This window comes from Anoplopoma fimbria, chromosome 12 (assembly GCF_027596085.1).
Source record: "Anoplopoma fimbria isolate UVic2021 breed Golden Eagle Sablefish chromosome 12, Afim_UVic_2022, whole genome shotgun sequence".
Taxonomy (NCBI): Eukaryota; Metazoa; Chordata; class Actinopteri; order Perciformes; family Anoplopomatidae; genus Anoplopoma; species Anoplopoma fimbria.
The window spans coordinates 620,562-648,011 of record NC_072460.1 but is presented as its reverse complement, the minus strand read 5'-3'; the positions used below and the strand labels follow the sequence as shown (position 1 = coordinate 648,011).

The window sequence follows — 27,450 nt, the reverse complement described above, 5'->3', positions numbered from 1 at the left end:
ACAATGTAACAGAGAGACTCTGAGTCGACATGTCGGTGAGCTGGACCACCTCAGCACCACCTCAGCACCGACCGTCCTCAGCTCCACACGGACCCAGCCTCTGCAGCGCTCGGCCGGCTCTCCCCAGACAGAGCCGCCCTCCATGAGAGGTTACATAAGCAGCAGATATAGGTCATGTCGGGACTGCAGACAAGGCTTGTGATGCAGAAAGGAAGCACATTCACACGGCAGGATTTCTTCATTAAGATCTTTAATTGAACATACAAAAAAAACACATTTTTATTTTATATCTCATTTGCACAGAGAAAAAAAAAAATCTGTTCCACAAGATGGAGAAAGAGGTGTATTTACTAAGTCTGGTGGTGTTTGATAAACCCACAGACACTCATGTGAATGATGCTCCTTTTAAGTACAAAAACTCCAGAACTAGATGCACACTTTAAATGAGCAGAGGCTTGACAAAACCCAGAACCCCAGGATCTAACTCGCAGGGAAATACAAATTGAAAATGACTTCATCATGGCTGCAATCCAAACTAAGCGCTAAATGTGAGAAAAATGGGACGTTGGATTTGAGGCCTCGGAGCGCTAGGATGACAAAAATCCAGAAAGTAAAGGATCTTCCACAAGTTTGTAACAACAAAAGGAAGAAATCGGTTTTCGTTGCGGATCACGCAGTTTATGTACAAGTTAAAATGAGATCATAATAGTCCCCCAAGAATGCCAGTTGAAATACAAACCCTTATTCTTTTGTAAATGTGCGATTCTTCAGTACAAGTTCTTGCATCCCAGTTGTGCATTTTGGAGTACCGCAATAAAACACAAAGATTGGCCAATTCTATGAGAAAGCAATTATTGAGACTGCAGCTCAAAAGGGATACCCCACTCCGATGCTCCAGCCAAGCGCTACTTTTCTCCCACAACCACACAGCTGAATGAATGTGAAAACAGAACTGTTGCATCAGACTGTCTGACGGTTGCTCCACACAAATGGACTGGGACCACTTACAGTAAAATAAAACTAAAGTTTTACTGAGCTATATTCAGTCTTTGATTAAAACAGACTGGTATGACAAGCCTACAGTTTACCAATCAAGTTTAAGTTATTGTGACTCAATCACACTTTGAATTAAAGTAAACTTTTTTTTTTTTAAGAGGAGCCGATACATAAATCAAAATAAGAATTATGGTGCATCCTCTAATAACACTGAATTTAAAACATGTTTAAGACAAGTTAACACTTGTAGGAGAAAAGTAGACAAGCAAGGAAGCATAAGCCAGTATGACAACACTGCTCAGTATGTACAGCATAGGGATCAAGCTCAACGATTAGAGAAACACCTCTTTTTTTTTTTTTAACTCCACTAATCCTGAGAAGCTGATCTAGACCTTGAGCGAGACCTTGAGCGAGACTTTGAGCGGGAGGCTGAACGTTTCTCCCTGGACTTGGATCGGCGGTCAGCCTCTTGAGGAGACGGGGAGCGGGAGGGAGATTTAGCGACACGCTCCTCTTTCCCGTTCTCCATCGGGGACGGTGAAGGACTGCGGGACTTGTCGCCACACATCTCCTTGGATCGACTGCGAGAACCCCGCTCTGACTTTACCTTTGAAAGACTCTTAGAACGGGACTTTGATTTCCGGTCAGCCGAACGAGACCGGGATTTCGATTTGCGGGACCCAGAACGGGACCTGCGGTTCCGAGATCGTGATTTGCTTTCTCCTGACTTGGAGCGAGACTTTCTTCCGGATCTGGAGCGGGAATGGCGACGTCTCTTGTTGCTAGGGGAACGAGACCTGTGGGGAATAAAAAGAACACAATTATTTACATGGCTGTGCCATTTAACAATATTATTCATTTTTGGCACAAGGCCCAATACATTACCTCCATTTCGTCCTTATTTATGTCTTAAATTAGAATCCTCATTTTAAATCTAGTTTTTTGGATTAGACCTGTTCTCACCTAGAGTGGGATCTGGAGCGACTCCTGGAGCTCCTGCTGCGGGAGCGGCGGCGGCTCCGAGATCTAAGGATGACAGCACAATGTCAAAAATGGAACTACAGCCAGTTCTTTAGCAAGATTTGGTTGTTACAAGTTTGTTAGCAACACAGAATCAGAGGAGTTTAGCGTGCATCTTCTACCAAAAGTATGAAGAATCAGAAGGATTAAGCCGAGTTCCCACCTTGAGCGGCTGCCGGAGTAAGACCTTCGTTTGCGAGGTTGGTCCTCCACTAGTCGAATCTTCCGTCCGTTGATGTCTGTACCGTCCAGCTTGTCAATGGCCCTCTTCATGTCTGAGTGGGACCGAAACTCAATCACACCCTCATTTGTGCGTTCCTTGTGGGCATCTGCATAAGTCACCTCTCCTGCCTGACGCATAAAGTCCTGTGGGACACCAAAAATAATAAAATATGAGCAGAACAACCAAATATGCAGACAATCTCATTCTGTTTTAGCAGTTGCTGTGTAAAACAATCCACCACAGTAACCAAGGTAAAACAATAGTGTTGGAACAGGTACCTTGAGGTCTTGCCAACTGCAGCGGCTGGACAAGTTCTCCACGATGAGACGGTACTCAGTACGGACTGGAGGTCCGTACTTATCCCTGCCAGTGCGGCTCCGGCTGCTGTAACCGCTACCTTTAAAAACAACAGCACATGATAAGAGTTAGAAATGAAAAAAATGGTTGAGTGACAATTAACTACTGGCCTGGATTATTTAATGAACCCAAGACAGTGACCTGCCAGATAAAAGTCCAAGGGCGTATAAAATTGACTGTAATAACGACAGGGGTCCCTCTGATCCCATTTTTCAAACACAAACTTCAGATAAGTGATCTACAGGCCACTGCACGGGCTCTTTGTTTCGTTTGTATTGTTCAGCATTTTGATGTTGTTCTCTGCTGCAAAGAACACCACTGCATCTGATTCCGGCAATACAAAGCCTGTCTTACACCGGTACATCACACTGTGATGGTTTAGCCGCATAAACAAATGAACAGTGATGTTCTTTCAAGACCTCCGAACCCTGTAACACAAACAGAAAGGAGGTATCCAGATAGGGTGCGGTCAAGGACACTGTTCGATCAAATTGATAAAGAACAATGTAAAGAAACACATACACCTATCTTTTGGCTTTTGACCGGATGTCGGACTGAAATTTTGTTTTCCTGTTTTCTCACTTACAACATTTGTTTTGTTTGCAAGTTCTTTACTTGAGCCGCTCCACTTATGTTTGCTGTCAACATAAAAACCAATGGCAATCCTCACCATCACCCCTGGTCTATTGGCAAAAGGCTGCTGTCATCATGGCTTCCGGTTAGGTCAGCCAAGGATCAAGGGGGGGCAAAGGTCACACACACATTGTAAGGTGAAAGCCAAGGCCAAACGGGACAGGCAGTCATCTTAGCCAGTCATCTTTAGCCTCAATGGACTCTCAGCCTCAGCCCGCAACTGGACTCTTTCAAATTGAAACATCAAGGACTTTTGTTAATGTTGAATATAAAAATATATACCAAAGTTAAGAAATACACATTTCACATGAAAATGTTAATCTAGTTCTAATGATAATGCTAAAATTATGAGTTATCATTTGTGATTAGCTTTCTTCTGTGGTGCAAACAACAAATTTGGATATCTAGGCCTTAAAGCATGGCTCGCCAAACTAGCAATTATCATCCAAGCTAACTTTGATATCTGTGTTCAGAAAGCATTAGCTAATGCCAACTCTACAGCCTGAGTTCTGCTATTTGAGGGCTCTGACTTGCATATTATTGTTCCACCCCGATAATGAACTACAGACCAATCAAGGGTGGCCCATGATCACTAGGGAGGAGCAAAAACCGGCAGGTCACCAACCCTTGACGGTAGGAAATGAGATTTGTTCAGCAGGATGAGGCTGAACACGCAAAAACAAAGTTTAACTGTGTGAGAAGAAGAATGTAGATCAGGAAGTTCTCCATGTGGGCATACTGTGACATGTATACGTTAAACATGAAATAGAGTATAGTGTAACATTAACTCTATGCATGCAATCTGAGTCATAGTAAACATGTAGTTCCGTCACACTACCATGGGCTGTTTGGGATTATACACCATGGCAGTGTACCTGAAATAATCAAAGTGTAAACATGTGCCTCAAGTCTTAAGTTAGCTCTGTGTGCAGTCCACATCGACACCTCACCCCAAGGGGAAGGGGAAGAGAGGGCATCTTTTAATAGACTGCACTTACTGCGCCCACCACCCCAGTAACCCCCACCGTAGCCATCTCGGTCTCGCCGTGGCCCCCGGGCGTGCTCCACGATCACCCGCTCCCCGCACAGCTCCTTCCCGTTCAGCTCGTACACGGCGTCGTCTGCGTCCCGGTTATCCTCGAACTCTACGAATCCATAGCTGCAAGGGAAACAAAGTTTATGTACACATGGATATACACACACACACATATATATATATATATATATATATACACACACATATATATATATATACACATACATACATTTATATACACACACACACACATACATACATACATATATATATGTACACACACTTTAAATACACACACACACGTGTCTGGGTCGTCCCCCTTCAGTCCGCCATGTGTTACACATTGAACCCGCTAGCTTGTTGTGCTTAGCTTAGCTTAGCTGGGATGCTAGCTAGAGAACATCACACAGACGCCATGTTGGCTACGCGACACCCTCACGAGCCTCTTCTGGAGGAGCACACTGTGTGTATATACATATATATAACTATATATATGTATATATAGTTATATATATAGTTATATATACACACACACACATATCTGCTTTAAAGCTTATTCGTCTTAAGGCGCAGCTCGTCCCCGCGACAGCAGCGACGTCGTTTACGTGCACGGTCACGTTAGCTAGCTGGCGATGCTAGCTGGCTATGTTAGCTGGCTATGTTAGCATAGCTATGTTAGCTGGCTATGCTAGCATAGCTATGTTAGCTGGCTATGCTAGCTATGCTAGCTGGCGCTGTTAGCATGGCGCTGTTAGCTGGCTATGCTAGCTGGCTATATTAGCATGGCGATGCTAGCTACGTTAGCTTGGCTATGCTAGCATAGCTATGCTAGCTGGCTATGTTAGCATGGCGCTGTTAGCTGGCTATGCTAGCTGGCTATGTTAGCATAGCTATGCTAGCTGGCGCTGTTAGCATGGCGCTGTTAGCTGGCTATGCTAGCTATGCTAGCTCCGTTAGCTGGCTCACCCGTTCTTCAGGTCCGTCTCCAGCAGCTTCCCGTACCCGCTGAAGAACCGCTGGATGTCCTTCTCACGGACGTGGTAGCTCAGCCGGCCGATGTAGACCCGCGGCATGGTGTCTGCGGTGTGTCCGTGTGTCCGGTTCTTCTCTGCGGCCCGTTACCGAGCTGAACGACCGTTAGCGCTGCGCTGCTTCTTCTTCTCTGGTGTTTAAAGGAGGCTCTGCCGCCCCCTGCTGGACGAGCAGCGGACGGCAATGACGTCACGTCACCTGTTCACCGAGAAACGTCGAGTAAACGATTTAAACACTGTACTGAAGTAGTGAATGGATGAACGCTCCCCGTGGGTTGTCTATACTAATAATGATATAATAATATAATAATAATAATAATAATAATAATATAATAATAATAATAATAATATAATAATAATACTATAATAATAATAATAATACTATAATAATAATAATAATACTATAATAATAAATAATAATAATAATAATAATAATAATAATAATAAATAATAATAATAAAATAATAATAATAAAATAATAATACAACAATAATAATAATAAAATAATATAGTAATATAATAATATATGATAATAATAATAATAAAATAATAATTATAATAAAAATATAATAACCTGTATGATTTATTTCAGTGATGATCGTAGATTATATGAAAATATATTGGTTCAATGGTGCTGATGTTTCCAGCCAGCTGTCCTCTCAGCACCACTAACATGTTTATATTTAAAGTCTTCTAGTTCATTATCATCATCATTATCATCCTGCCATATGCCCGATAAGATAATCCTTTATACATGTTGATACATCCTAATAAAGGGCCTTGATTCACCGACGCTTAACAGAGTTTATAGGTTCACCTGCAACAAAACATCCACCTGCTCATCTCCCTCCACACCAACAGGAACCCAAAGGAATCACCGTCCTGTACGCTCTGTTGGTTTATTTCCTTCTTTTATCTCATACTTTAATATGGAAATAGAATTTTATATATATTATATATATATATATTAAAATATAGGAAGATTATTAGTAGTACAATGTTGGCTCTATATAATCATTGGGGTTGATGTGTGGTTTAAGTGGACCTGACGAACTTCTCGTCTCAGTATTGTGCTTTGCATGTAAATTCTGATCCAGCAAATCTAAGTACAAGCTGCAACGTGTAATCTGTGGGAGTGAGGAGCAAACCTGCTGCTGGGTAATCAAATCACTGACCAGAGAAAACCGTCTCTGGTCCCTATGGTTACATTTTTCACAGGAACTTTTTATTGATTGAATATTGAACTAGTAAAGAGGCACTGTACAAAGCAAATTGATGGAACATGGATGTAAACACAGAGAGAGAGAGAGCAGTTATAGAGAGAGAGAGTAGAATATTTTATTTTTGTAAAAACCAGGTTTTAAAACAATTCCAGCCAGTCATACTTATCCACATCCTTCTCAAACTTTAACATCACCAGTATCATTGGACTGAAACTCCTCGTAACCTGGACAGCTTGTGGTGTAAAGTTGTTGAAATCACACTTGAAAATAAAGACCTGTTGGAGGAGGCCCCTGCTCAGAAGCTGTTTTTAGGGGGAAGCATTTGGGCGTTTGTGTTCGGGGACTGGCATGAGCTCAAGAAAGCTGCTCTTCTTGACAAAATTCATTGTATTAGATTTAACATCAGATCACAAATGATTGATAAAGTGTGTTGATCTTAACCTTAGAAGTCAAAAAGAAGCAATAATGAAGTACAAAATTGCTCATCAATGCCACTTACAAACTCATTTCTGTGTCTGTCTCACAAACAACCCCTCAGAGTCTTAAGCGAGAAAGTGCTCTCCCCTTTATCAACCCCTAGTTCTTTGACTTTGTGGTCCTCTCCTGCTAAAAGATTATCAAAATGAGGTCTGTGTCGGGGCTGTCACGGACTAGTAATGAGACAAATCTTCCTCCGTGTACTCCGGCCCGGTGATTTTAATATTTTTATCCTTGAAAAGCTAGAGCAGAAAATTCTGGACTGGCAGTTTTGTCGTTTCGGGCCAGAACAGAAACAGGAACGCAATCTTGAATTCAAGAACAGCGATGTAACCTTATGAGCCAAATGGCTACAATTAGCAGAGCAACTACGCTGTCATTGGAGATCAACATAGCTTAACTGCAATTTGGCTGGTTGCACAGAGAAATCCATTCCTTATCTAAAGAAATATTCATCTCTTGTGCATGTTAAGTGGGAGAGTAAAAGATGAAGAAGCCATATCAAATCAGGAATTAGGAATCACAGCAAATGGAAAAAAGAAAAAACAAAACCTAGGGAGGTGGAGAGTTCAACCAGACAACAAATCAAATGCATTCAATGGTGTGTGTGTGTGGTACACTTCATCTGCTAACGGTGCCTGAACCCAATCTGTCAGCTCTAGATACTCTCTCACTCCCTGCCCTGTCAGGCCACGACACAACTTAACAGCCAAACCCTCCCGCAGTTCGATCCAGAGAGTCCTTTTAGCGAATCAGAGGGGCGTCCGACCCCAGCTTCGGCCCCTCTGAGGAAAAAAGGGGAAGCCGAGTTGGGAGGAGGCGGAGCCCAGTTTCGGTGGTCTTATTTTAGTTGGCTTTAGCGCGCAGCTGTGCCCTCTTGCCCGTCACAGCCTGGAAACCGGTCTTGATGCTGGCGACGGAGCAGCGGGAGTGGCACGTTTCACACTGCAGGAAATAGAGGCGAGTGTCTTTCTGCAGGATGGTCTCCGGGGAGCGGCAGGTGTGACACGTCACATATTCCTCTGTGGGAGGGAGAAGACAGTTATTATCATCGCCGTACTCACAGGAGTTATCTATGTTCTTTAGGACGTTCTCGTGTTGAATTAAAAAGGGGTGGAACCCATGACGGGCATGTTGGAAACAGAGAGGATTAAAAGACCACTGATCCAGCATTGTGATCCTATAACACTGTCAGACTCAGTTAGAAAAAGAAAAAACATTGTTTTTCATTTCATAACAGGTTCAATTTTATATCTTCTTTCATATATTCTGCTTATATCCAATTTTCTTTTTCGGGACTTCCATCCCTCAGAGAACAAAGCATAGGCTGCATTTACATTACAAGTGATAAATACATTTTTAGATTCAATCCATAGACTAAAGCTGAATACAGACAAAAAAAAACCTTCAACCAAAGCATTCATTTAAAGAGTCTAATTGGATTTGTATTCACTATAATGAATTGGTACTTACTGATATATCTTCTCAACACGTTTTCTATCTGTTTCTGTTGAAATCTGCCTTTGATCACAAGCTGGTTATTTCCATCTATGGAACCACTGTGAGCAAAAAAAATAAAAAACACAAATCAGACTTTCATTATAAAAAAGGCACAGAAATGTTTCATTTCATTTGAGGAACAAGTGCCTAAAATTTCCAAATCGAATTACTGTGTATCCATGAATTGTGATTGTAAATACAAAAGTGTTTACCTTGTTCCCAGCTCGGCCAACAGGAAAGCGAGGAGATGTTTAGGCTGACGATGCAACCTGTGTTGAAGTACATGAAAGGTCAATTTGTATATATCACTTTAACAATGTTGTATTGTCAGTGACAACTGGGATTGACAGTAACGGTTTGATGTGTGTGCGAGGGGGAAGCTCACAGTTTGCAGATGTCTGTGAAGTTGACAAAGGAGGTTTTCTTTGTTCCCACTCGGACCACCTGAGGAGGCTTCATCACAAACTTCCTCTTCTCTCCGGCCACCATATCCGGGTTCTTCTCTCTCATTATGTTGAAGACTCGGTTCAGGAGCTGAGACATAGGAGGTGCAAAGTTTAAGCCAAAACAAAACATTTAATTGTTGACTTTTCTGGTCACAGGTTTTCCTTAAAGGGTGAAAATCTGAATATAAATGGGGGAGGAGGGTCAATATTCCACAAATACAAATAAAATATTGCAACATGGAAATAAGTCGTGCAATGTTGCCATGAGGTCAGGGAGTAAGATGAGGGCTACAGTTTGAGCCCCAGTTTTAAGGCCATCTTATTTACTTTTTGGCAATTTCGCATAATTAAAATCAAGGAACTGTTCAGTTCCCGTTTGTAATATACCCATGAATGTACAGACAGCCATCACTGGATAACTAAAAACATGATGATTGTCATGCCTATTCTGGGGTTAAAAGTATTTTTCCTGTGATTACTAAGCGGATTTATGGAAGTTTACTCACAACCTTCTTTTACTCAGTACAGTTTGTGTCAGTTAAATAAGGATGGTAAGAAATAAGATACCTTCCTCATTTTCCGCTACATTCTTTTCTGCATGTGCATACAGAACCAGTAAGTGCGACATTTGAGTAGATGAAAAGATTTTTCATCTCTAGCACAGCATTTTTAAACTTACATATTCCAATTTCCCTGAGCACAAACAAGCTGTCCTTCCTCATTTCAAATTAATCGCATAATAACATTTAAATAACATGGCTGTGTGTGTGTGTGTGTGTTTACAGCTTTCCTACCTCATCATAAGTGTAGTCTCTTTCAGTACCGGCCCAGGACGGCCCTGTGATGGAGCTGAATGAGATCCCATCGTTGTTCTTCCCCTCATCATCCTCCAAAGCTGGAAACAGAAATATGATGTAAACATATGCTTTCCTTTAGTTCTCTGCTTCAAACATGCAGTGACCTATTCTCACCGTCATCCTTCTCCGGCAACTCTCCCTCATCAAAGTCCACTTTCTTTGACTTCTTCTTTTTGGTAGGGAGCATCAGGTCCAGGTTGTCCTCCTCCAGCACTTCCGGTTGCTCACCCTCAATTTTCAGCTCCTGATTTGGATCAGCAAGAGGTGAGAGTCAGCGAGGAGATGAGTAATGATAATATGTGAATGTGGTTAGGACATAAGAGAAAGAAGAAAAACTGGTTGTGGATTAGCAGTGACTGACCTTTAATCCCTCCTCGACCTCATTATCAAATACTTTCTTGGGTTTCTTCTTCTTTTTCTTCTGGTTGAAGAAGTTCAAGTCGTTCAAATCATCGGAGGGTTCTAGAGAAGACAAAACAAACTGCTTAATTCTGACTTAATGCATGCTGGTGGTTCAATACGAAGTCACATCCCCCATGAAGAACACCCATCGACACCGAGTCATCTCTTTTTCTCTTCTAACCTTTCTTCCTGCCTTCATCTTCATCTAGATCCAGCTCCTTGTCGTCTCCAGTCTCTGGTTCTGCCTCCTTCGCCTCCACCTCCTTAGCCTCTTCTCCTCCCACCCCCTCTCCTCCTTCCTCATCCAGCATGAAGGGCTTCTTCTTCTTCTTCTTCTTCTTGGTCATGTTGGGATCAAAAATCATCTGAAGGAGAGGAAAAGACAAGAGAGAAAATTAAGTTTTACAACTGAGACAAGTTTCTGACTTTCCCCCCGTTCCCATTGCTCAACTAATTGTATCGTTGCTTGCACTAATGTGATTATTGATATTCATGTGTTGGCAGGTGTTCAATGTATTACAACATTTTCTTAGAACACATCTTAACCAGTGTTATACATTGGTGTTTTTCAGTGTGACAACGTGATATACAAACACACCAGATGAGCAGACGGGAAGGACATCTCCTTTTCTGATTCTATTATTTTCATGCACCTTGAGATGTACAGGTCATCAATGTAACCCCTGGTTATTTTCATCAATTAGTTATCTGGTAACAATAAATAAAAGATAAGTGCGGTCTCATATGTTGGGCCCTGATTTAAAACAGCGTCTCAACGACTGACCAGCTGTGACTGAAGTATATATATGTAATAGATCATAGTTGACATTGATTGAAAACTCAATTGACCGAAAATGGATCGGCAAAAATTAATCTCTGTTTGAGTCACATTTAGCAAAAAAGCGGGATAAATGGATGGACATATATAAATATATCTATATAGATAAATATATATAAATAAATGTACATATAAATATACACATATACATCATGGAGGTGTTGATACAGGACCTGATGGCAACACTGAGGTTCTTCCTGTTCTCTCATCTAACTGATGTTCAATAAAGGGTTATAATATAAATATGAATTATAATAATATTATTAATAAATATAATATTATTAATATATAATAATATTATTAATAAATAAATATAATAATATTAATAAATATAATAATATTAAATATAATAATAATGACGTTCATCTGATGGATTAAGGCTGACGTGTTGATGAGTCAGTAAATCACTAGAATCTATGAACGCAGTTTATTGATCAGAGATAATAATCGATTATTAATCGAATAATCTTCAATTCAGAGTCTCACTGAGAACCACGTCCGCTAACGAGAGCTAACGAGAGCTAGCATTGAAGCTAACGAGAGCTAGCATTGAGCTAACGAGAGCTAGCATTGAAGCTAACGAGAGCTAGCATTGAAGCTAACGAGAGCTAGCATTGAAACATTGAAGCATTGAAGCTAACGAGAGCTATTGAAACATTGAAACATTGAAGCATTGAAGCTAACGCTAGCATTAGCTCTCGTTAGCTCAGTGCTCCGGGCGGGTGAGTGGAACACGGTGTGTGTGTGAGGTGTGCGGGTCTGTGTGGGTCTGTGTGTGTGCGGGTGCGGGGCGGTGCGGGGTGTGTTGCGGGCTTCGGGTCTCGCCGCTGCGGCCATGTGAGCGGCCCGTCCTCCGCAGCGGGCCCGTCCGCCGGCCTCCTCGGGGCCTCCCGGGGCCTCTCGGGGCCCTCGGAGGGTCAGAGGGTCAGCGGGGCTCTCACCTCGTCTCCGGACATGTCTGCGGGCTGTGCGGGCTGTGCGGGCCGTGCGGCTTCGGTCGCTGCTCTCCGTCTGCTGACACAATGCTGCGCTGAGGACGTCTTGCATCAGCGTGGGGTCTGCACTGCGCAGGCGCGAACTCACCCGATCCTGACGTCATTAGCCTGCGACGTCGCGTTGCTTTGACTGCTCTAGAGCGAAACTGTTCTAAATATCCTGTCTGCTGATTTATCTCACAATATCTTCATTTAGATTTTCAATAGTACAGACATCTAATCTGTGATCAATACTGATATCATGTGTTCATAAGATGCATATTCATGATGACAGTTATCCTGCTCTTCTCCCCCAGGTTACACTATGTTACTCTGTGTTACAGTTACACTGTGTTACAGTTACACTATGTTACTCTGTTACACTATGTTACACTATGTTACACTATGTTACAGTATGTTACAGTTACACTATGTTACACTATGTTACAGTACTATGTTACAGTAACACTATGTTACTCTATGTTACAGTTACACTATGTTACACTATGTTACAGTAACAGTATGTTACTATGTTATTATGTTACACTATGTTACAGTAACAGTATGTTACAGTTACAGTATGTTACATTATGTTACACTAACAGTAGGTTACAGTATGTTAGTTACACTATGTTACTCTATGTTACAGTATGTTACAGTAACACTATGTTACAGTATGTTACAGTTACACTATGTTACAGTAACAGTATGTTACACTATGTTACAGTATGTTACACTGTTACAGTAACAGTAGGTTACAGTAACAGTATGTTACACTATGTTACAGTTACACTATGTTACAGTAACAGTATGTTACACTATGTTACAGTAACAGACTGTTACACTATGTTACAGTAACAGTACATTACAGTAACACTATGTCACACTATGTTACAGTATGTTACAGTAACAGTAGGTTACAGTATGTTACAGTATGTCCTTCTCTATATACATTCCATTCTAAGCAAACCCCAACAGTCAGAAGTTTATATCAGTCAGCATGTGAGTGTAAACATAACTGAGCGCTGAACAGTTAACTTTGCATCTATTAATCACTTTTCAAGCTAAAATGATGATACATACAGCCATACATCTGATGACTGGATCATCTGACAGTTACCTGAATATTTGAGGGATTTGGGCCGGTGGTAAGACGTGACCCCCGGCTATGGAACATGATGTTCTGACATATTATAAATGACAAAACCACAATAAAAGAATTGAAAACCTTTAATGATTTTGCAAATAATATTCTCATCTGGATAAATAAAACATATAAATGCAAACATGCTTGTCCATCCATTCTTGGGTTATGTTTTATTTCTATGTAAAAAATGTACATAATGACTTTGAAAAACTAACGTTAATAACTCTTTAAACTCCAAAATGTTGTAGATTGACTTTAATCTAATCTTTTACAAACCACTATCTCTTTCAAGATGCAGTTAATAAGGTGTGACAATGGTTTATTATTATTTTTTCAACATTATACAATTTGAAACAAAAACCTTTATAAGAGGGACGGAGAAGGACAGACAGACAGAGCAGAATGAAAATGTTTAACATCTCTTTCTAGCCGTGCCTTGTGATCTGTATAGGGATTTATCCATTGTTGCATGCTTCACACAACCTCAACACAAACTCTCAGTGATGGCTGAAATACAGTATATAAAAAGAGACACATTTGGGATATTTACACCAAATAACAAGAACCACTGGTGAGAATGCCTTTGAGGGAGGGAGAATCTGCTGAAATGGCGACAGGAGGCGAGGAGGAGGGAAAAAGACAAAGCACGCAGCCTGAAACAAAAGAGGTTTGCATTCTCGCAAACACGCAGCTCATAGCTTATTCATCCAGCTCATGCTCAGCTGTACTCCTATTTTCAACAGCATTAACAAAAAACAAGACAGCAAAGGGTTGTTATTTTTGTCAAGAAGGGGGAAAAAAACAAAAAACATCCAGCCAGTTTAACGCCACAAAACACAGGTAAATATGTGAGTCAGAAACAGATCATTGAGGATCTATGAAAATTCCCCTGTCATCCAGTGATGTCAGAAACACCATGCAGTCGGTAACACTAATCTGGTAACAACTCCTTTATCGCACCACAGAGCTCATGAGATTACACCTCAGTATGAACTCCGTGGGCGCTGACATAGCCCTGAACAGTACAATGATCAGTAAGTGCTAGTATTGTTAAAATTGAGGGTAAAAATATGAGGTTACTTTTCCAAAGTACAGTGATAGAGCTTCAGTATAAAAGCCCCTGAAAGGCTCATTGGCTGAGCTCCCAGGGGTCTCTGTAGTTGTGAAGGGGACGCAAAAACAAAAGTCTACAGCATTTTTGCTTATTTTGTAGTGTTACATAAAGTCAGCTCTCCTCAGACACACAAAAATATACTCATACACAACATCCTATCAGTCCATTCATTCCCACTTGCTCCTTCCTCTTCCCTCTGTGATGCAGGTATGATGTGGCAGACGCTGCCTCTACATAGCTTCCATCGCCCAGCGCTGCAGGTCCTCCATGTCGTCCTCGTCCTCTTCTTTCTTGGCTTTGGGGGTGAAGAGATAGAAAGAACAGTTGTGAGAGATGTGAATGAATTGGTACGATTACGCTTCCAGACCTCATCCTGAACCAGGATGAACCTCCACCTCAAACCTCTAATTTAACAGCTGAGCCAGAAGCAAACGTTCAACATTTCAGAAAATAGTATTATTTGCCTTCTGGTTAAGAGTTGGATGAGATCGACTCATGTCTGCGGATGCAGGATATATTACTGGATGATAAGAACTTCAACTACATTGTCGTAATTGTTACAATAATTACGTCCGGTAATGTGGTGGATGAAGAGCACCTAAACCTCAGTTCTGTATGGGGATTGCTGTTGGGAGCTCATTATGCTAGTGGCGAGTTGTTGTGAACAAGCTTAAAATGGAAACTAATTGTAGGTTTGATTAGCTTTGTGTCTTAAAAGATTCTGAACACTTTGACACACAAGCAACTCTACACAGGACCACTGTTTAGAATAAATTCATTTATATGTTTACTAGCGACACACACTAAACACATTAGAAAAATAAACACACACACACACACATATATATATACATATATATATATATATATATATATATATCTCTACTAGAGATGCACAGATACTGATATCACATATCAGTCCGATACTGACTCAAGTAGCTGGATCGGGTTTCAGTGACAATGGGCCGATCTGGTATCGGATATCACTGTTTTAGTAAATAACAATGGGGTTATGCGCTGAACTATTTCTTGGCCTTGAACAATAACTTCATGGAGTCTCTACTGGTTACTTGGCAACTGCACAGAGCCGAGAAATATTGCCACGTCCCTAAAACGGCAAAATCTTCCATCTCCGTCATATATAGTGACAACTATTCCTCTAACTAAAAAAAGATGCTGCCACAGAAATAGAATATTATACAAAGAATATAACATTTCTTTCTATAAATGTAATAGTCAGTTTTTCAAAAGGCTCTTACCAGGTCTGGACGGTAATGAAGTAGAAGGCACGTTGGGAAGGGGGACGTTCTCTGGTCCCCCGATCTCCAGCAAGTTTTTGTCCAGCTCCTCCTGTTCCAGCTCATCCAGCTCCGCCAACAGCTCATCCTGGCCAAAGACAGCAAACAACACTAAAGTTAAGGATAATCATAAACTAATCCATGCAAAATCCCAAACCACAAAGATATTGATCCTAGTAAATCAATGCAGATTAAATAAGAAATTAGTTTTTTTATTTTTACAAATGAAGTCTGGGGTGGTATAAGCTCTAGTGTGTCTCTCCACTTGAGTTTAATATAAATACTTCCAGTCAGTTGACTGAGAATTTGGGAAAGAGCGTGTTCATTCTTTCTGCTATATTGTCCCCTAATGACGCAATAGCATAACATGTGGTGAAGTTGGTCTATGAATAAAACCATTCAAAAATAAGGAAGCCTTAATGCCCAAGTAATGACTCAAGAAACACAAAGACGTCAACAAACTGTGCTTAACCTGGCCGGTCTCACAACAACACTGGGCAGCAACGACGGTGATGTTGAACTTTGTGGTTAACCCTGTGTTATCATAAGTCCATCACTTATTACTGTATGTTAAACACAGAGGAAATCTATCTTATATCTATCTAGATCTAATATCTGAAATCGTTGCCCACCTCATCAAACTCCGCTCCAAAGCCGACGGGTTTAGAGATGGCGTCAGAGATTTCCTGGGCCAGCTCCTGCTGCTCTGTAATGTCCTGCATCAGGTCGTCCACCTTGTCAATGTCCCTGAAACAACAAGCAGGGGATTAGTCATGTGAGAGTGAAACAGAATGCACTAGAACAGCTTTTAACCAAGCCTCATATACCTACACATACTGACAAGCTGGCAGAGTTAGAAGTATGTAATCATTTTGGCAGGTAAATGTGTATGAATGTTTTATTATATATTCAAATAGTTTCTGATCCTGTCACTGATAACATCATAACATCCGGTGCTTATGTGTTTGGATAAGGGAGGCATCACTATATATTGCTCAAATCCTTTGTATTTTGTTACGAGTAAAGCATATTCCTCATAATATTTCTATTGATTTGAAGCAGACTGGCTCTTTCTTCTTGCCCTGTAGTCCCACGAAGGAAATCTAGAATCTAGAAGCAGCATTTACAAACAGGCTTCACATCAGTCGGATCCATAAAGGACTTAGTCAGTGACTGGGTGCTCCCTCTTACATGTTTTCATGGGCAGACTTCATGGCCTTGGCAGCGAAGCCCATGTTCTTGAGCACTTCAGTGTTGGTGTTGGCGTTCTCTAGAGCCTCTCTCTGGAACTCGATGGTCGACAGCGTGCCGTCGATCTGGGTGAGCTGCTTCTCATACCGCTTCTTTCTTTTCAAAGCCTGCAAGGCCGCTGATGAGAGAAAGACGGGGGTGAGGTTGATTAGACTGTCCCAAAAATAGATTGACTGCGCTCAATGAGAGGAAGTGAAACTGTGAATCATTGGGATTGTTTTGTCCTTTAACAGGAATGAGAGCCTTACAAAGCAGTTCAACATTTGCATGGCATATCCTGTGAAATGATCAGAAATGAAATGCTTACTCACTAATCTACCGGGTGAGTGCCTCTACGGTCAACAAGGAGGAGTGTTAGAAATAGCTTGTGACTGGCTCTCTCTCTCTCTCTCTCTCTCTCTCCTAGTAGAAATGATTCAGCCACAGTAGTCACATGACCACAACCACAGAACTATAAGACAGTGTCAAGACTTAGCCTGGGCTGACTCATTCTATCCCCCTTTGTAGAGCTAGAGGAAGAAAGAAAACAAGCTAAGATCAATGTAAAGTATCCAAGTAAGGTACCAGAACAAAGCTTATTTTATAGTGAACGCAGTTTAACACCAAGGGGTCTGCAACTTCTCTGTCAACATTGAGTGATTCTTCATTTACGGATAACCTAAAGTATAAGGCTATGCAGATCAATATTGTTTTAAAGCCTATGTTTTAGCCCCACTTGTGGCAACAAAAATCAATATATTACTCTGTCCATCAACTACTACTAGACAGGTTGGCAGGAGATGTTTGGGATATTTGTCCAATAGATTTCATGAGGTGGTGGAGGTGAGGAGGGGAGGAGGTGAGGAAGGGAGGAGGAGGAGAGGAGGAGCAGTCTGAGGAGAGGAGGAGAGAGGAGGAGGAGAGGAGGAGAGAGGAGAGGAGAGGAGAGGAGAGAAGAGAGGAGAAGAGAGAGGAGAGGAGAGGAGAAGAGGAGAGGAGAGGAGAGGAGAGGAGAGAGGAGAGAGAGGAGGCTGCCAGCAGTCTGACAGATGGGGAAAGTTAGCCGACCCAGCTAGCTTCGGGTGATGAAGACTCTGATGAATGAAGACTGATGAAGACTCTGATGAAGACTGATGAAGACTGATGATGAAGACTCTGATGAAGACTGATGAAGACTCTGATGAAGACTCTGATGAAGACTGATGAAGACTCTGATGAGACTCTGATGAAGACTGATGAAGACTCTGATGAAGACTCTGATGAAGACTGATGAAGACTGATGAAGACTGATGAAGACTCACCTCTCTTGTTCTTCGTGCCGTTCTTCTTGGCTATCTGCAGCTCGTGCTCGATCTTCTTCTCCAGGAACTCCTGCTTCTTGGAGAGCATCTCCTCCGTCTCCCGGAGCTTCTGGATGGCCTCCTGAGGGCTCGGGCCCCGGCCCCCCGGCCCCCGGGCCCCCGAACACCTTAGCGAACAGCGACATGTCTGTGTCTGTGTATATATATATATATATATGTATATGTGTATGTATATGTGTATGTGTATGTATAATGAGTAGAGGAACACCCAGAGGAGTCTCGCCTGCTCCTCTCAGCTAGGCTACACGGACGCTGAAGCCTGAAGGATTGTTGACGTTTCTCTACTTCCGGGATAAGGCCCGGTGACGTCATGCTGTCCGGGGAGGAGTGGGCGGGGCTAGCCGGGGTCAGAGTTCACTGAACACAAAGAAGAAGCTGCTCACGCTCTTATCTGCTGAATGACACTTTATAACCTGTAGATATAGTGTTATTTATCAGAATGCACCTATAAGCTGAGAGTGTTCTCCATGGAGCAGTGCAGTGTTCTCTCCTGGTTCTCTGAGCTCCATGGAGCAGTGCAGTGTTCTCTCCTGGTTCTCTGAGCTCCATGGAGCAGTGCAGTGCTCTCTCCTGGTTCTCTGAGCTCCATGGAGCAGTGCAGTGTTCTCTCCTGGTTCTCTGAGCTCCATGGAGCAGTGCAGTGTTCTCTCCTGGTTATCTGAGCTCCATGGAGCAGTGCAGTGTTCTCTCCTGGTTCTCTGAGCTCCATGGAGCAGTGCAGTGCTCTCTCCTGGTTCTCTGAGCTCCATGGAGCAGTGCAGTGTTCTCTCCTGGTTCTCTGAGCTCCATGGAGCAGTGCAGTGTTCTCTCCTGGTTCTCTGAGCTCCATGGAGCAGTGCAGTGTTCTCCATCAATGTGTCAGACTGTGGTTCAGTATGAAGCTCAGAACCTTTCAGTGAAGAAGACATAGTGTGTCATTCTAACATTAAAACGGTTGAATTGAAGTGTTTGCATACTCACAAATACTTGATTTTTCAATGATGTAGGAGTAAATGTAGGCTCCTCCCACTCTGTAATGGAGTCCATCTTCAAAGAGTTTGTAGTCTCAAGAGCCCTAAATATGACATCACACCACTGTGTTCACATGAAGTTTAAACTGATCTCGATGTGTAGAAACAGTGGAAGTAGCAGTTTAACCTTGTATTTAAACGTTCTTCCGTTGTATTTCAGTATATATTAACCCCCTAGTGAAGGCTTTTCTTAGTGGTTCTGCACCCAGAAAGTGTTTTTGCTTCTCACACACATACACACACCTTACAATCTCATTTTAATCTAAAGTAAACGTGAAAAAAAAAAAAAGATTAAACTTTTCACAGAAGCAGACAGTTGGGGTTTATGCATTTTAATTCATTATGATGCTACATCATCCATGGTGGTTGTTTAATTATTCCCCTCCTTTACTACAGTATGTTAATAACTTTGCCAGTTATATTTTTAAGTTATTTTATTTTATGTACATACAAAAGAGTATCCAATTACTGTGTGATTACACCGTTGTGTGACTGTATATTTGCATGTGTGGTCTGAAGCACTGATGCCTTTTTTTCTCTTAATGTAGTGTGTATTCACAAGTCAGTCCTCCCACATCCCCACTTCTCCGAGCTCCCTCAGGCAACGAAAACACAGATATTTATTCTTTTTTTTTTTCTTTAACAACTTGCTAAGATGGTCATGTGACAGCCGAGATAATACAGCTGTGTTGTCTCAGTTATCTCAGAACCACCAGAGCCCAACATAAAACAAAAGGATAATCAAAAGGAAAAACACACACACACACACGCACGCACACACACACACACACACACTGATAAACAAGACTCAAGATGGTCCCTTTTGAGAAGACAGTATTTTTTTGTTTTGCCAATATAACTTCAACACTCAAATAATAATAATCATAATAAATCCAGGTCATTTCATGCAGACTGCAGAGTGGACACTTGAATATAGTGCATTTGAATATTATAAACAGAAGCATCTGACTACATGATAATATAAGAAAAAAAAGAAGAAAAAAAACTGCTGTAACACACTAGAGGACGCAAATACAATACTTCATGAGCAAAATTAAACACGGTGGCCAAAGCTTTTGTTACATACCGTATGTTATATATTGAAAATGTCCACTGTAAAACGTTGGTTTTGCATGATAAGTGCACTGTTTTAAGAGAGGGGTTGTCATTTTGGTCGAATGCCTCTCTGAACCCGAGGAAGCAATTACCTAGAACATTTAAGGGTTAACCGGGAAAATCTGAACTAAATTACAGCTTTGCTTTCTTAACTAGATCACCCTGCAGCATGGATGTTTTTATCATAATCTTGAAGGTTATAGTTTTCAAATGGCAAACAAAATAATTCATCGGATTTCTACTGATTCATTGGTCAGGTCAGAGAGAAAAAGTTTTAATCAGATTTTCAACATATACCCCAATTTTTTTGGTGTGTGCAGGGAATCTTTTCAGATGACAGTTAAGTTTTCAAACCACCCCTCTTCCTTTGTTCTAAAACAGCCTGTGATTTCACCATTTGTGATCTCCTCACATAAAAACATCCACACAGACACATCAGCCCTCCTGCAGGAGGCAAAATCAACACACACACACACACACACACACACACACACACACACACACACACACACACACACACACACACACACACACACACACACACACACACACACACACACACACACACACACACACACACACACACACACACACACACACACACACACACACACACACACACACACACACACACAGTTTACGAAAACAATACATTGAGTTTGAATCTAGAGAAAAAGTCTTTCACTGATCACTTGTGTTCACCTCTTCTTGTAGATTATCAGTAATAAGTGGAAGAGAGATTATCAGAAGAGGAGTGTTAGATCTTTCTTATAGACAATGTGAGTGAGAAACTTGAAGACTTAAGAATCAATAAAGAATCAACAAAAAGACTTTAGACATTCAGCCAGCGTGACGCCACTTCCACACACCACTAACTGTTACCTGTGCAAGTTGCGGAAGATCATTTAGGAAGGAGGGATGGACGGAAAGAACAGATCAGAGGTGGTGATTACTTCAGAAAAAAAAAAAGACAAAAGGCAAAACCTGTGACAAAACCCCTCACACTCATGGTTTAACTTGGGATCACCTTGCTTCGTTCTCTTTTTACACATTAAATTATATTCCATCCAGACAAACCATCGTGATATTGCCTTAAATGTTAAAAGAAAAGAAAAGAAAAGGAAGAGAAACAAACAGAAACCCAGAAGACATCCCCGTTGCCGTCATTGACACGTGTCCTGCCGAGCACGCCGTCCGCCCGTCTGTCACTGTGCTCTCTGTCTGTCTGTGTCTCTACAGGGCCAGCTTGCCAATGATGACTCCAATGACAAAGAAGAGAACGCAGAGCGCCAGGACGCGGGTGCTTAGGCCTTCGTCCCTCATGGCTGAGGTAGCCATGGCGGAGGAGGAAGAAGAGTGAGGAGAGCCCATTGAGGTCACCTTTCTCTTCCGCAGCCCGTCGTCCTCCTGCGTTCCAGAGAGAAGAGTCAGAGACACGGTCAAACCAGCTCAACACACAAACATACACAGTAAACAGGAAGCATGTAGAATATTGCAGTCTTAAAGTGCTGTCAGAAACGTCAAATCACAAGCTAAGTACACACAAATCCTCAACATAAGTACAACACTATAGACTCACGACACCTTTGTTGCCTAGTTGTGATGAGAAACACAACTAGGCAACATTGCCTCTTTGTTTTTGTGCGTCTCACCCTGATCTGTTTGTTTTCTTCCCGTAGCCTGTGCACCTCCATCTGCAGCCGCTTACACTCCTCCATGATCTTCTTCACCTCCCCGTCATCCAGGGAGGCGCTGGCTGACTTGGGCAGTGTAGAGAGCTCAGTCTTAACAGAGGAGGCAGAGGAACACACAGTTTTGTTGGTTTCACTCTCATGCTGTGGAGAGAGTGAGGGTGGGGGAGGATGAGAGGCAGGAAGGGGATGAAGAGACATGCAGAGAAGAGGTAGAGAGTGAAATGAAAAGTGAAAGAATAAATCCCTAATGAATAAACAAGCATGTAATGGGTGATACAGTGATGTGTTGCTGATGGGTAGGAGACTAGGAAAACATTGTGCAAAAGAAATTGAACTAAGGTAAAAATGCAATGTGAATGTTTCAATATGATATGATGTATTTAGATCTAATATGGCTATCATAAGTCTGAATACATTTAAATCTGTGAAATAAATGAGGCAACCTGGGAAAATGTGACTTTTGTGCAGCTCCACCTGACACTTAATGATTGAATGCTTAAAATAAACAAATGACCATAACCCAAAGAGTTAGACTTACAGTTTTGTCATTTTCTAGAGGCATCTCAAATGCACATCTCAACTTTGAATCCATCAGCTCTTCAGGCTTTGCCTCCTTCCACTGTGGGCAAGAACATCGAGGAGAGAAACAAACAGGAAGAATATGGTGTGAAAATTCATCCTGGGATTCTTTAGCATCTGATCAGTTCTGTTCATCTTTCACGTATTACAACGCATTACTTTACAGGAAATGTTCTACAGAAATTATCAAAAAAAAATGACATTCTCCAGATTATCGAAATGTATTATAAATGTTTCAGAAGAGTTTCTGCAGAATGAGACAATGCGACCCTGAGAGGGTTTAGCTGGAGGTAGTGTAGGTCCCTGAAAGATGAAGGTGCCTACAGCCTGGTTCACCAAAAGACACTTAGGTTTAACAGTCACATAGTTTAAGGAATAAATAAATAAATATGTCAACAAGAATATAATCACAAAGCATATCATATGCTCTGGTACTCACAACTCCTTCCATGTCAGTCATGCCGAATGGAGCCAGCATGGACTGCACCATGAATTTGTGTTTACTCTTTTCATTGGGGTCGTAGTCAAACGGCTGTAGCATAACTGTGGAGAAAAACAGTAACAGAATGGAGAGCCAGAACATTAGGGAAAGAGTGACGTCCTTTATTGGCCCATAACAACTATGACACAACCTGTAAATGAAAAGACGGCAGTCAGGTTTATGATTTGGGTTACACTGTGACCTGCCTGGATGATCATTTATTTTATCATTAAAGAGCACCATACTTTTGCTCGCAATGAATGTTAGAAATTCAGGTTATCAGTTTGATTTCCATGATAGTAAAACAAACAAAAGAAGTGTATTTACCTTGCTGCTGCAAAGATTTAACAGATATGCCTACTGATGGTTTCTCAACATTTCTAACCACAAGAGGCCGACTGCTGTATCAGTACAATCACTTTAGATCTGAGGTGGGAAGATTCATGCTGGTACTGACTGGTAGCTTGATAGAACTTTAACTCTGTTTTGTCAAGTTAAATGTTACTACTTATATAAGTGTTAGTGCTGGGGGAACTCCTCAATACATGCCTCCTTCTGCTTGGCCATTAGATCCACAAATGTAGTGATTTATTTTCCTCTGATACCAAATACCTAACCCTAATTTAGACATATAGTCTGAAAGCAAATGCAGATCATAACATTATTAAAACACAAAGTCAAAAATACAGTCATCTGATTGCATCAGTATCATCTAATTATCTGAAGGAGATGTGTGGTTTTGACTGGGCTTTTTACCCATGTTGTCAGAAGAAGCAAACATTTTTACGAACCAGAAACATTGACGGAGTTTCCAGCGTCAATGATGCCACTGTTTGGGCGCACACAGTATCTGCGAGGCGCGGTTGTCTTGACTTTGAAACACACATTCCTATCCGTGGGGTTGGTGAGCTTCAGAGTGGCAGTGACAACATCTGTAAACGGGCCTGAGGAGGAAACAGAGAAACAGGACAGTGACTCAAGGGTTAGTGATTTTACACTCGTATTTACTAGTAGTAGTTTGTGTGAATGGCTTAGTTTCCTAGTTAAGAATCAAAACTCAGTGGGCATGAGACAGACACTGTGTGTCTGCAGGGATGAATTTATAAGTAGTGCATGTGTGTGTGTGTGTGTGTGTGTGTGTGTGTGTGTGTGTGTGTGGGGCTCCCCAGAGTCTGTCGTAAACACTGCACATTAAACATTTAAAGGCAGTGGAAGAGCAGCAAAGTGTGCAAGCCTTTACGTTACTAGTCATGCCCCGCCCTCAGCCCAAACCTGGACACCAGAGGAGACTTACTACTGGTTTTAAGAAATGTGTTTTCGACAAGTAGCATCAGATACACTGAGTATCAGATACACTGAGCATCAGATACACTGAGCTTCAGATACACAAGCATCAGATACACTGAGCATCAGATACACTGAGCATCAGATACACTGAGCATCAGATACACTGAGCTTCAGATACACGAGCATCAGTAACTGAGTGGGCGTAGGCATCATACTCTTGGGTTCTCTTTGCAATTATCAATCCCTGAACCAGCAGCTCCTGACTGAACCAGTAGCTCCTGACTGAACCAGTATCTCCTGACTGAACCAGTAGCTCCTGACTGAACCAGCTGAACCAGCTCCTGAACCAGACTGACTGAACCAGTATCTCCTGACTGAACCAGCAGCTCCTGACTGAACCAGTAGCTCCTGAACCAGCAGCTCCTGACTGAACCAGTGGCTCCTGACTGAACCAGTATCTCCTGAACCAGTATCTCCTGACTGAACCAGCAGCTCCTGAACCAGTATCTCCTGACTGAACCAGCAGCTCCTGGCTGAACGTCTCTTTAGGCCATCTTGACCCGGTTCTACAGCCACATCAGCCTCAAGGCTTTCAGAGAGCAGCCATCAGGAACACCAGCTGATCTGTACATAACAACCCCTCTGCAGCTCACAGCAGCTGGGAGGGGATGGATGCTACAGTGAAGGACACCGTCACACCTCCATCCACACCGGGACACCGTCACACAGGGGTCACACAGGGACACCGTCACACCTCCATCCACACCGGGACACCGTCACACAGGGACACCGTCACACCTCCATCCAGGGACACCGGGACACCGTCACACAGGGACACCGTCACACCTCCATCCACACAGGGACACCGTCACACCTCCATCCACACCGTCACACCGGGACACCGTCACACCGGCGTGAAGAGGACGAGGTCCCAGCAGATATCTGGTGGTTCATCCTGTAAACAGAGGCCTGCTGACGCTGCAATGACAGCCAGGAGTGCAGCTAGCTAGCTAGGTTAGCCTGGTGCTAGCTAGGTTAGCTGGATGCTAGGTTAGCTGGCTAGCATCCAGCTAACCTAGCATCCAGCTAACCTAGCTAGCACCAGCCTAACCTAGCTAGCACCAGGCTAACCTAGCACCAGGCTAACCTAGCTAGCACCAGGCTAACCTAGCTAGCACCAGGCTAACCTAGCTAGCACCAGGCTAACCTAGCTAGCACCAGGCTAACCTAGCTAGCATCGTCGCACACAGAAACGGTTTCGTTTCCTCGGTCGGGGCCGCGCAGCGTGCAGCACAGAGCGCGGCCCCGACCCGGACCGACCCGGCGGGTCACTGCGGGTCTGGGTCGGTCCTGCGGGTCTCTTGTCCTGCGGGTCTGGGTCCTGCGGGTCTGTGTTCCTGCGGGTCTCTCGGTCCTGCGGGTCGTTACCTCTGAACTTGAGCTCATGCTGCGGCTCCAGCAGCAGGACCTGCTCCGTGCGGGCCATGTCCCCGCGGCTTCTGACGGCGGAGAGGAGACGACGGCTCAGGGAGCTCCGGAGACACGGTCTGCTGCTGAGGGAGGAGGACACGGGAAGAGCGACCGACGAGCGACACCGACAGCTGCGCTACCTGCTAATGCTAACTGTGCTAACAGACGCGACCGACGGAGGAGCAGCGACGTCACTGAGGGGCGGGGCTGCGGCGACGCGTCACGTGATGCCCGCAAACAAGAGAGCACACCCTGAAACACACCCTGAAACACTTTATACATAGATATATATATATATATATATATATATATATATATATATATATATATATATATATATATATATATATATATATATATATATATATATATATATATATATATATATATATATATATATATATATATATATATATATATAAAGAGAGCACACCCTGAAACACTTTTATATATATATATATATATATAAATATATAAATATATTATATATATATATATATATATATATATATATATATATATATAATATACCCTGAAACACTTTATATATATATATATATATATATATATATATATATATATATATATATATACATATATATATATATATATATATATATATATATATATAAAGAGAGCACACCCTGAAACACTTTATATATATATATATATATATATATATATATATATATATATATATATATATATATATATATATATATATATATATATATATATATATATATATATATATATATATATATATATATATATATATATATATATATATATATATATATATAAACATATATATATATATATATATATATATATACATAAAGAGAGCACACCCTGAAACACTTTATATATAGATAGGAGTAGAGCCGCTGCTCCTTCACGTAGCTGAGGTGGTTCAACATCTGATCAGGATCCTCCTGGACGCCTCCCTTTAGAGGTTTTCCAGGCACGTCCAACTGGTAAGAGGCCCCGGGGTAGACCCAGAACACGCTGGAGAGATTATATATCTCGTCTGGCCTGGGAACGCCTCGGGGTTCCCCAGGAGGAGCTGGAAAGTGTTGCTGGGGAGAAGGACGTCTGGAGGAGCCTCCTTAGCTTGCTGCCCCCGAGACCCGGCCCGGATAAGTGGAGGAAATGGATGGATGGATGGATATATATTATTATTATATATACCCCTTTACAGCTTATGTCAGTATTTTATCCCTCATGTTTTTCTAACTCTGTATTTTCATATCATCTACATACACACTGTAACTATTAGGATTCAGTTTGATACTTGTCAGAGTGCAACAGTTGAGACACAAACACGTGTGAGCAAAACTTCACTGTTAGACATGGGCTTACATCCCCAGGCCTCATATGAATCAGGGTTTAACAAAGGTGCAGTTTTAAATCAGTTCAAACTGTGGGGAGTTGAATATTTATTATACCCCGACACAGAAGTCCTGACATAATTTCTACCTTTGTCCTTTTCCCGAGCAAAATGACTATTAGTTATTTTCCAGGCACAAGATTCCTCTTCTAAATACAAAGAAATTTCCTGGTAGGACCTAAAACCACTTATATAATATGTTGGTATATATTGCCTTACAGCCAACAATGTTTTCCTTTTGAAATCCCTTCGGTACTTCA

The 27,450-nt window shown here is 42.0% G+C and overlaps 4 protein-coding genes across 6 annotated transcripts; all 4 read right to left on the bottom strand.

Moving 5' to 3' along the window:
* Positions 1-233: 233 nt before the first annotated feature.
* LOC129100344 (serine/arginine-rich splicing factor 6-like) lies at positions 234-5,418 on the bottom strand. 2 transcript variants are annotated; one of them, XM_054609948.1, is made up of 6 exons: positions 5,232-5,418; positions 4,228-4,388; positions 2,518-2,636; positions 2,180-2,382; positions 1,960-2,022; positions 234-1,793 (listed from the first exon to the last, which is right to left on the bottom strand). In XM_054609948.1, the coding sequence occupies exons 1-6, from the start codon at positions 5,336-5,338 to the stop codon at positions 1,364-1,366; spliced, it is 1,083 nt and encodes a 360-aa protein (XP_054465923.1). In that variant the 5' UTR covers positions 5,339-5,418; the 3' UTR covers positions 234-1,363. The 2 variants fall into 2 exon arrangements, with proteins under 2 accessions (XP_054465923.1, XP_054465925.1); XM_054609950.1 differs by having other exon boundaries at positions 4,255-4,388.
* A 1,191-nt stretch (positions 5,419-6,609) lies between these two features.
* On the bottom strand, positions 6,610-12,164 carry eif2s2 (eukaryotic translation initiation factor 2, subunit 2 beta). The gene is made up of 9 exons (XM_054609951.1): positions 11,981-12,164; positions 10,383-10,566; positions 10,161-10,261; positions 9,914-10,043; positions 9,737-9,837; positions 8,882-9,030; positions 8,709-8,765; positions 8,470-8,555; positions 6,610-8,018 (listed from the first exon to the last, which is right to left on the bottom strand). Exons 1-9 carry the CDS (start codon positions 11,993-11,995, stop codon positions 7,843-7,845), a joined length of 999 nt encoding a protein of 332 aa, XP_054465926.1. The 5' UTR covers positions 11,996-12,164; the 3' UTR covers positions 6,610-7,842.
* Positions 12,165-13,248: 1,084 nt separating this feature from the next.
* LOC129100343 (charged multivesicular body protein 4b-like) lies at positions 13,249-18,288 on the bottom strand. The gene is given in 6 exon segments (XM_054609947.1): positions 13,249-14,569; positions 15,534-15,660; positions 16,205-16,319; positions 16,764-16,941; positions 18,104-18,249; positions 18,251-18,288. Coding segments are annotated over 6 exon segments (669 nt in total). The 3' UTR covers positions 13,249-14,504.
* Positions 18,289-20,854: 2,566 nt separating this feature from the next.
* Positions 20,855-26,004, bottom strand: LOC129100342 (vesicle-associated membrane protein-associated protein B-like). Of its 2 annotated transcripts, none has more exons than XM_054609946.1 (6): positions 25,759-26,004; positions 23,835-23,987; positions 23,002-23,105; positions 22,522-22,602; positions 21,942-22,073; positions 20,855-21,696 (listed from the first exon to the last, which is right to left on the bottom strand). In XM_054609946.1, the coding sequence occupies exons 1-6, from the start codon at positions 25,814-25,816 to the stop codon at positions 21,523-21,525; spliced, it is 702 nt and encodes a 233-aa protein (XP_054465921.1). In that variant the 5' UTR covers positions 25,817-26,004; the 3' UTR covers positions 20,855-21,522. The 2 variants fall into 2 exon arrangements, with proteins under 2 accessions (XP_054465921.1, XP_054465920.1); XM_054609945.1 differs by having other exon boundaries at positions 21,942-22,124; positions 25,759-26,002.
* Positions 26,005-27,450: the final 1,446 nt, after the last annotated feature.

What these genes read in the sequence shown, in the direction of transcription:
- LOC129100344 (XM_054609948.1), bottom strand. Translation starts at nt 5,338, where the DNA reads ATGCCGCGGGTCTACATCGGCCGGCTGAGCTACCACGTCCGTGAGAAG. An exon ending in TTACTGGGGTGGTGGGCGCA is followed by an intron (nt 2,637 to 4,227) that starts GTAAGTGCAGTC and finishes TTGTTTTTAAAG; the next exon opens with GTAGCGGTTACAGCAGCCGG. An exon ending in GCAGTTGGCAAGACCTCAAG is followed by an intron (nt 2,383 to 2,517) that starts GTACCTGTTCCA and finishes GGTGTCCCACAG; the next exon opens with GACTTTATGCGTCAGGCAGG.
- eif2s2 (XM_054609951.1), bottom strand. An exon ending in AGATGAAGGCAGGAAGAAAG is followed by an intron (nt 10,262 to 10,382) that starts GTTAGAAGAGAA and finishes TGTCTTCTCTAG; the next exon opens with AACCCTCCGATGATTTGAAC. An exon ending in GTTGCCGGAGAAGGATGACG is followed by an intron (nt 9,838 to 9,913) that starts GTGAGAATAGGT and finishes TTCTGTTTCCAG; the next exon opens with CTTTGGAGGATGATGAGGGG.
- LOC129100342 (XM_054609945.1), bottom strand. Translation starts at nt 25,816, where the DNA reads ATGGCCCGCACGGAGCAGGTCCTGCTGCTGGAGCCGCAGCATGAGCTC. An exon ending in GCATGAGCTCAAGTTCAGAG is followed by an intron (nt 23,988 to 25,758) that starts GTAACGACCCGC and finishes TTTCCTCCTCAG; the next exon opens with GCCCGTTTACAGATGTTGTC. An exon ending in AAACTCCGTCAATGTTTCTG is followed by an intron (nt 23,106 to 23,834) that starts GTTCGTAAAAAT and finishes TTTTCTCCACAG; the next exon opens with TTATGCTACAGCCGTTTGAC.